Below are 9866 nucleotides of genomic sequence, written 5' to 3' on the forward strand. Positions count from 1 at the left end.
GAGGGGGAAAAATAAAAACCTTACAATAACCTGGTTGCATAAGTGTGCACACCCTTAAACTAATACTTTGTTGAAGCATCTTTTGATTTTATTACAGCACTCAGTCTTTTTGGGGTAGGAGTCTATTAGCATGGCACATCTTGATGTGGCAATATTTGCCCACTCTTCTTTGCAAAAGCGCTCCAAATCTGTCAGATTGCGAGGACATCTCCTGTGCACAGCCCTCTTCAGATCACCCCAGAGATGTTAAATTGGATTCAGGTCTGGGCTCTGGCTGGGCCATTCCAAAACGTTAATCTTCTTCTGGTGAAGCCAGGCTTTTGTGGATGTGTGCTTTGGGTCGTTGTCGTGCTGAAAGGTGAACTTCCTCTTGATCTTCAGCTTTCTAACGGAAGCCTGAAGGTTTTGTGCCAAAATTGCCTGGTATTTGGAACTGTTCATAATTCCCTCCACCCTGACTAAGGCCCCGGTTCCAGCTGAAGAAAAACAGCCCCAAAGCATGATGCTGCCACCACCATGCTTCACTGTGGGTATGGTGTTCTTTGGGTGATGTGCAGTGTTGTTTTTGCGCCAAACATACCTTTTGGAATTATGGCCAAAACGTTCAACCTTGGTTTCATCAGACCATAACACATTTTCCCACGTGCTTTTGGGGGACTTGATGTTTGTTTTTGCAAACTTCAGCCGGGCTTGGATATTTTTCTTTGTAAGAAAAGGCTTCCGTCTTGCCACCCTACCCCATAGCCCATTCATATGAAGAATACGGGAGATTGTTGTCACATGTAGCACACAGCCAGTATTTGCCAGAAATTCCTGAAGTTCCTTCAATGTTGCTGTAGGCCTCTTGGAAGCCTCCCTGACCAGATTTCTTCTCGTCTTTTCATACATTTTGGAGGGACGTCCAGTTCTTGGTAATGTCTCTGTCCCATATTTTCTCCACTTGATGATGACTGTCTTCACTGACTGATATCTTTCAACAATGAGATCCCTCTGATGCCTTGGAAGCTCTCTGCGGACCATGGCTTTTGCTCTGAGATACAACTAAGAAAATGACAGGAAAATCCTATTAGAACAGCTGAACTTTATTTGTGATTAATCAGAGTCACTTTAAATGATGGCAGGTGTGTAATGACTTCTATTTAACATGAGTTTGAATGTGATTGGTTAATTCTGAACACAGCCACATCCCCAGTTATAAGAGGGTGTGCACGCTTATGCAACCAGGTTATTGGAAGGTTTTTATTTTTCATTTTTCCCCCTCGAAGATTTCAGTTTGTTTTTCTATTTAATTGTTCACATTATAGGTCACATTAAAGGTGGAAAAAGTTCTGACATGATTTATTTTTGTCTCATTCTTTTACATCACAAAAACCTGGCATTTTAACAGGGGTGTGTAGACTTTTTATATCCACTGTATTTGGCCAATATACCACAACCCCTGAGGTGCCTTATTGCTATTATAAACTGGTTACCAATGTAATTAGAACAGTAACAATAAATATTTTGTCATACCTGTGATATACCACGGCTTTTTTGTTTTGTTTTTATCTTTCAGCCAATCAGCATTCAGGGCTCGAACCACCCAGTTTATAAAGGGAATTATAAACTGGATGGTTCAAACCCTGAATGCTGATTGGCTGACAGCCATGGTATATCATACCGTATACCACGGGCATGACAAAACATTTACGTTGGTAACTAGTTTATAATAGCAATAAGGCACCTTGGGGGTTTGTGATATATGGCCAATATACCACGGCTAAGGGCTGTTCTTACGCAAGACGCAACGCGGAGTGCCTGGATACAGCCCTTAGCCATGGTATTAACACACCACCTCAGGCTTTATTGCTGAGAATGCCCTTCAAGCCAATCAGAAACGAGTATTCAACAATGCCATGGTATAAATAGTTTAACAATGAAAATGTAATTCTTGATTCAAAAATATTTGCACCTCAAGCTAATTCATATGGGTTTAGGAGAATACAATCAAAACCACAATAATAATCAATTTGAATCCCCCAAGGAGATTTGGCTCCTTATTGTATTTAAATGTAACAGTTTGTTTAAACCTCTTGTTCTTTTTATATTAACTTTTTATACATTATTTATGCTGTTTACACATGCATGTATTTCTTTTTGTAATTTATTATATGTTTGATTTGTTCAGTTCAAACATTCCCTACCATTAAACAAATGTGATAGATGGATTTGAGTTGAATAAATGACTGAACTCGAGTGTTATTTACTGAAAAATATTTTTGTTTGATAAAAGTATGGATGGTATTCTGTTTTGTGCCAGCTTTTTACCTCAGTGGCAGAGAAAATGTTACTCTCAATTTGGACTGAACTTTTAAAGTAACTTTACTCATATCATGCTTGCAAATATCAATAAAGGATATTTTACATACACAATAATAATACTGATATTTGTTATTTTTTCATAGTAAAATTCACCAGTGGCAGGTAAAATGGAGGATGCACTGTATTTTTCCACTTGACCCATGTCCATAGCAAATTAACAAACTTTTCCACTATTCCATTTCTACCCCTGGATATTTTAATGAAAATCAATTATAGTTATGAAAAGCAATTCAGAATCATTAGGGTGCAACATCTGGCACAGTTATACAATTAAAGCTAATAATATTGATCTGAAAATATCCCGTGGAATAGAGAACTGGGTTTGCTCTGTAGCTCAATCGGTAGAGCATGGCGTTTGTAACGCCAGGGTAGTGTGTTCGATCCCCGGGACCACCCATACGTAAAAATGTATGCACACATGACTGTAAGTCGCTTTGGATAAAAGCGTCTGCTAAATGGCTTATTATTATTTCACTCATTGAGAATAGCCTATAGGCAAAACTAGACGTACAGTACATGACCCAAAACATGTGAGTGAGCAACCCTCTCAATACTTTCATTACCAAACCCTACTGCCATGATAACCAAATGGATAAATTGATAGAAATATAGAAATGTAATTGCACTTTCTCAAACGTACCTAAATCATTAAGTTGACAATGTGCCAGTCATTCAAAATGTAGCCGCTACTTGTCAAGGAAAAACAGACTGAATGATTGACATTCATATTCCTGGTGAAAATAGATTTTATTTATTCAACATAAAAATATTGCAGCCAACTTAATTAATGCTGAATAAATGAATGCTTATTGTATTTAAAGTACACATTAGATACTTTTCATGACTTTTAACTCCATGGGTTTGCTAAAGTGTCCTTACTATCAAGTTAAAAATAAATATATGAATGATATAATGAAACCACATGATCACCAAGCACTGGTACACTACGGCTTGAAGGACAGAGGATTTTATTAGGTAATTTCCTATAGTTTAAAATATCTACCAATAGAGCAGTAAGGCTCAGAATTCAGGCAGGGCACTGAACACTGGACAACAGAGGTCCAGAACAGAGATAACCTGAGAGAAAAGAGTGCTTACACACAGAACCAGACAGAATGACTGCCAGTACAAAGAAAAGCAGGGAGCAAAAATCCACTGTAGCACACCGAAACCAGGGGGCAAATAACAGGGGGGGATGCTAACACACAGAGGACCAGAGAAAGGAATGCCAGGCCACAGAGAAGATGTGGGTGAATAGCACAGATATAACCTAGAAGAGTGAAATAAATTGCCAGGAGGACACACAGAACAACAGAGTGGACAACTAGCTAGCTAGCACACTGAGGATGAGGCAGTGGAGCATGAGGCTAGGGCCAGGGCTCAGAGGACCAGGCCTAGCTTCCTGGAGAGAGAGGCGAGGCCCGGCAGAGGAGCTCATCAGGGCTGTACAGCGACAACAGTGTCCTTCCAGATGGCTACTATGTGATTCTGCAGAAATGGGAAGCAGCTGTGGGCAGCGCCGAGGCTCCCTCCACGCTTCACTGGGACCTAACAGGGGAGGGAGGACATTTGCATAAGAAGGATAATCTGGCCAACAAACTCTCCCCCTGCCAGAATCCCACATGTCACTTCCCCTTTCGGACAGTTTACTGAAATAGGCCTACTTTACCATTTAAGAATCTGTGAACTATTCCATTAGGGAGCATCCTATTTGACCATGCCAGATGATGTCCAGAGTAACAGATCATGGAAAAAAGCATCAAAATTTAACATGCCCACAAGTCATATCTGTTAATCTTACGAATGGTTGGAAAGGCATTTATCCATTGACTGCAAATGTTACACTGGTCCTCACAGGTTTAGATTACATGCGCAGACCGTGGGTGACCGTGATCATAACTCACTGGGACGAATGAAAGGGCATAATACTGTGAAAAATGGATATATGGGCCTATTTGGCAGTCAGCAACTAAAATAATACTTAGGAAATATTTATCTACAGTACATAATCTTATATCATCTTGACAGGGGTCATTTTCCTTTGTAGCCTAGTACTGTTAAACTTCAATTCAAAGCCAAAACTCAACCCAAAATTCCTAGACATATAACATAAGGTGTAAAAGATACATGACGGTAGAAGATGACAACATTAGTCTTGGTGTCAAGTGGCTAGATCTGCCAGCACCAGAGGAATTCTGTGCATCTGGCCCGGTCCAGCTGTGGGGAGCCCCCCTGTTCTGACAAGCTTCCACCAGCCCTCTGGGATGTGCTCAGTACTTGCATTGCTGGCTAATTTTACAAAGTTTCAATACTGAAGCCAACCCCAGAACTCTGAAATATTAATCAGCAACTTGACAAAAGATGAAAAATACATGAAAATACTTTTTTCATGGTCTTCCAGTTTTTCAAAGATTGTTTCATGAAAATTACATTACAATTTCATTTCATGTGTGCACAATCTATAATCGTCTCCTTCTCGATTAGCGGCACTCTATGTCCAGAAAGGCGTTCAACTTAAAAGGAGATCAACTACATTCAAAAACTCTGTTGACTCCTTGTGCATCTGGAGTACCAAGAATTGGCAGAGAAGGAAAAAAGTTGTGGCTTTAAGGGGAGGACAGTCTTGCATTTGGTGAAACCTGACTGAATAGCTTCGTGAGGTGAGCAGGATACCAAAAGTACTTGTTTTGGGATCTTTAAAAATATGGATTCTTACACAAACATTAAATTACAGTTTTCCTGTTTTGTCAAGTACTAGCTTAATAGCACATGGTCACTGTGGCAGGAAGAAAGGCAATACAAGGCAGATCTGTGGGCAAGCCTTATCATGAGACCAGGATCCTCTCAGCATTAGCCAACTTCCCCAGCCATGGTTGGCACATCCATCAGTTAAAGGCCCCTTGCAGCCGTTACCTTACTGTTCTTTTTTTCCAATGAAAATTGTCAAAAAGGAGAGAAAAAATGCTTCTTAGCAAAGAGCAATTTCTTAAGCAAGAATTTAGCTAGGTCTGTCAGAGTTGTTTCAGCGAGGGGCCTAATTGTATGAGCCTAATGGGAGGGATCTGTAACCTGAAAACGAGCTGTTATTGCCAGAGGTTTGAAACGCTCTTTGTTATTAGTCTATTAAAGCTGCAATATGTAACTTTTTGGGCGACCTGACCAGATTCACATAGATCATTGAAAGCAATTCTAAGAAGCGGTAGATCTGTTCCATGTGCGCTATTTCTATGCTTCTCATTCTTAAGTTTCGTTTCTGCGTCTTTTACTTTCGGTTTTGTACATTGTACAAAGGGCATTATCATAATTTTCACAGTATTATTCCAACCCCATAGTGTGGAAAATATATATATATATATATATATATATATATATATATATAAAACCTGACAGTCCTAGCTAAATTCTTACTTGAGAAATTGCTATTTGATAAGCTATTTGTTTCTTTTTGACCATTTTAATTTAAAACAAATCACAGTAAGGTACTTAATTTTTACCCAGAAATGATTTGATATTGAGATAAAAATGGCTGCATTGGACCTTTAACTAACCTTGAGTTGATGATGAGAAACTGGTAGCTGATGTAGGCCTGTATTCCTCTACTTTGGATAAACAGGTGGCTAATGGCGTGAAAAAGGAACATATTACCACATGACCCCATAACCAATCCTCAGAAAAACACTTTGCCACATTTCCTCTCTGTGTTACAAAGGAAAACCTATTTGCAATGCATTACCATAGAAAACATTTAGCAACTTTATTAAGAACATATTACTTACACCAACATCTTATTTAGTGAATCCAAGCGTAGAAAAACAAATAGCCTATATTTGGGAATAAATATACTGTGCCATGGATCAGTAAGTGAAAAATCAAGTTAACATTCAGAAAGAATATTAAAATAGTCTCATCTTATGGTAGAGTGTTGCGGGAAATCTAACATTTTTAAATGCAAGTTTATTTACTGAACATAACAAATTAAATATATCCCCAACAGCAGTAAATGTTAAATATAGGCTGATATTTGTAATGTGTCCATACTGTTGCCCTGATCAACGACCACAACCAAAAGTCTTGTTCCACTCCTCATAGAGCTCCAGGTCTTTGGCTGAGACGCTGGGCCTCACCGTCCTCAGGGCCTCCTGGAAGTCACAGTGGAGGATGGGCCGCACCTGGTCGGGGGTGATGGAGGCAATGTCACAGAGCTGGATGCTCCGGATGGGGCCTAGCGCTGCCTCCCGGCACAGCCCCGTCATATCAGCCCCAGAAAATCCCTCCGTTCCTGTGACCACCGTCTCCAGCTCATCCTCTCCCAGCTGGCTCTTCTCGCGGGCCATGAGATGAGAGACTATCTGCCGCCGTGCGGCTGCCTCGGGGAGGGGGATGTAGAGGCGCTTGGCAAGGCGGCGCCTGGCCGCTTCGTCTATCTCCTGGGGGCGGTTGGTGGCCCCTACCACCAGGACGCGGTCGTCGGCAGAGGTGGCTGCCCCATCCAGCTGAACCAAGAACTCTGTCTTTATCCGTCGGGATGAGTCGTGCTCCCCGTCCGTACGCTGGGACAGAAGAGAGTCGATCTCGTCGATGAAGATAACAGCTGGCTGATGGCAGCGGGCGATGGCGAAGAGTGCTCTAACCATTTTCTCTCCCTCCCCCACCCACTTTGAGGTGAGAGATGAGGCGCTGATGCTGAAGAAGGTGGCCCCTGACTGGCAAGCGATGCACTTCCCGATCAGAGTTTTTCCTGTGCCCGGGGGCCCGAATAGGAGGATGCCTTTGGGTGGACCACGGAGGCCAGTGAAGATGTCAGGCCGGAGCATAGGCCACACCACAATCTCCTTGATGGTGGCCTTTGCAAACTCCAGGCCAGCGATGTCGTCCCAGGCTACGGGCGGTCCATGGTCCATAATTTCACTGATGATCAGTTCAATGATCTTGGGCTCAAAGTTTTTCAGACGCTCGTCCACTGGCTGAGTCTCCTGAGCATTGCTGCTACCAACCCCACTCTCTTTGTCCTCCGGCCTCGGCATGGGGGACACAAATTTGGAAAATGTCCCCCGTGGCCTGTTGGCCCCCAGTGACTTCTTAGTGGCACCCCCGATGGCAGCTGCCATCCCAGGGGGCTGCTGGGCTCTCTGGGACTGGTGGGAGTGCTTTTTCTGCTGATCAACAATAAACTGCTCCTTTGCCGTTTTGAAGTTAGTGCCACCACCGCGTGGGTCTTGCCTTGCCTGGCCTTCAGATGCCCCCCCTCTGCCATTGTCTCCACCGGAGTTGTAGAACGTCTTCCTCTTGGAGGGGTTAGAGTTGAAGAAGACAGACTGGTGACCTGCAGGGGCTGGGTTTGGTTGTGGTGGAGCTGAGGAGTGCTGGCAAAACAGAGACTGAGCCCGTGCCAAGGGGCCAGCAGAGGAATGGGGGTGGCTGGGGACTCCCTCAGGGCCTCTTGGTCTTTCTGCTGTAGCACTATGTAAAATGCTGAAAGTGCTGTTGCCCTCAGCCTTGGACCATGATGGGGGTCCTGATGGTTTGAATGGAGGCTCTACAGCTTCGAGTCCAGTGGAGGGAACAACAGAAAGGGAGCTGCCTCTGCTCTCTTGTCCAACGAAGATGTTAACATCTGCAGGTGCCACAAGGGACTTTCCACCCCCTGTCCCAGCCTGAATCATCTTCTGCACGCACGGCAGCTCCAGCACACTCGCAGTTGTCAGGGACGACTCCCATTTGTCGCTGTGGTTTCTCTGACTGCAGGCCAGGTTCAGTACGCTCTCTGCATAGTTGTTAAGCCCCGTGCGAGGTTCGTCCGAGTCCAGCACTGCGGCATAGCGCTCCGAGTAGGTCCTGAGCAGGCTGCCAATGCCGGCCTGAGAGAGCTGGGCGCTCGCCCATGCATATTGTATGGCGAGGATGTGTGCCCGATAGGCGTCTGCCGTCTGTTCAGGTGTGCAGGTGCCAGATGAAATGTCAAAGGACCTCCTCTGCCACTCGCCCAGGTGTGCACCACTCATGCCTGGCGTGCTCCCGCCTGTTTGAGGAATGGGGGACAGGAGTCATTAAAAAATGCATGACCCAAGAAGCAGCCAAGCAAACAATAATACACACACACTCATTTTATAAATTCCATGAGCCTTAGTAAGTTGTGTTGAAGAGATCATCACATTATAACTTCTTCACTTATTCAATGTCAAGACTAAATTACATAGCTAGCTATGGCATATTTCCCAACTCCAGTTGGGATTATGAACATACCGATAAGTGAAAGAACGTAGAGTCAAATATGTACACCTTAGCATCGGCTCCAAGCCTTTGGCAGAAGCTAGCAAACGTTATGTGTCCCCTAAATTACTGTTGTCATTTGTGTACCAGGTTGTCTTTTTTCACTCGCGCTGCACATGTTTTCATAACAACGCCTGGATAAGTGCCGCGCGACTGAAAAAAGACGACCTGGAACACAAATGACAACAATAGTAGCCTACATTTAGGGGGCTCATTTTCTCGGCAAAATGGGCTGCGCTGGCCCGGGTCTCCAATGCCATGGAAACGGGACTCCATTGTTAGCTAACGTTAGCTCACTGTTCCTAGACTAGGTTTAGCTAACTAGTACCTAAACTAGCAAGATACAAGGTAGTTAGTTGACTTAGCTACTAACCTACTGAAACTGGCGTGTTAGACTGATCTCGACTTACCACAGATAAGTAACAAACAGTTGTAGCTTGGAAAATGGAGAACACAACTTTTTGCACCGTGGAAAAGTGGTTATATCAATATTACATTCGCAACTGGAAGTACAAAAATGTTCTACCCTTTGAACTCACCCCAATGTTGTTTTTGGGTATGTCAGGTGACCTTTTTTCTTCTTCTTCTGCTTCATCTTCTTCTTCTTCTTCTATGATATCATGGCAGACCCCAAACAAACGTTAAAGTGCATGCTGCCACCAACTGTTTTGGAATGTACGATCAATCATGATTTGCCCAATTCTATACTACCATGAAAATAAAATTATAATCCAAATAAGTCCCTACTAACTCCCCAACCACATTAAACGTGATCTATATCATGCTGAAACACTCCACCCTTAGGATTGTTCAGCATGTCTAACAACCATTTCATCAGTAACATCTGTTACCCTCAATATCTATTTTGCCGTCGCCACAATAACCTTCAACCTGGCATTTCTGCTTTCCACAACCCAAATCGTATTGATAACCTTACCAATAAAAGCTATGAAGTCAACTTTATTCATTATCAAAGGGTCCTTTGACACTGCACATTCATGCAAGATTTCTGAACAGGCCTCGAAACCATGCCAGGACCATCAGAAGCACCAGCCCCAACAGTAGGTCCACTTACTACAGGAACATCCATGTAAGCTCCATCAGTCTGCACTGTAGTTCTACCAATCTGTCTTACAGCCTCTGCATATGATACATCATGACTGATCCTATATCTCTGAGCCTCTCCAGCCTCTCTCTGCACCTGGCATCCACCAAATGATGCACTGTTGTCACCT

At 43.3% G+C, this 9866-nt stretch overlaps 1 protein-coding gene across 2 annotated transcripts; it reads right to left on the reverse strand.

Moving 5' to 3' along the window:
* Positions 1-6101: 6101 nt before the first annotated feature.
* Positions 6102-9248, reverse strand: LOC121553493 (fidgetin-like protein 1). 2 transcript variants are annotated; one of them, XM_041866629.1, is made up of 2 exons: positions 9171-9248; positions 6102-8380 (listed from the first exon to the last, which is right to left on the reverse strand). In XM_041866629.1, exon 2 carries the CDS (start codon positions 8361-8363, stop codon positions 6411-6413), a length of 1953 nt encoding a protein of 650 aa, XP_041722563.1. In that variant the 5' UTR covers positions 8364-8380; positions 9171-9248; the 3' UTR covers positions 6102-6410. The 2 variants fall into 2 exon arrangements, with proteins under 2 accessions (XP_041722563.1, XP_045067457.1); XM_045211522.1 differs by lacking the exon at positions 9171-9248 and adding an exon at positions 9042-9164.
* Positions 9249-9866: the final 618 nt, after the last annotated feature.

This window comes from Coregonus clupeaformis, chromosome 37 (assembly GCF_020615455.1).
Source record: "Coregonus clupeaformis isolate EN_2021a chromosome 37, ASM2061545v1, whole genome shotgun sequence".
NCBI classification, from domain to species: Eukaryota; Metazoa; Chordata; class Actinopteri; order Salmoniformes; family Salmonidae; genus Coregonus; species Coregonus clupeaformis.

Excerpts from the sequence above, each read along its gene's own strand:
- LOC121553493 (XM_041866629.1), bottom strand. The coding sequence starts at position 8,363 with ATGAGTGGTGCACACCTGGGCGAGTGGCAGAGGAGGTCCTTTGACATT.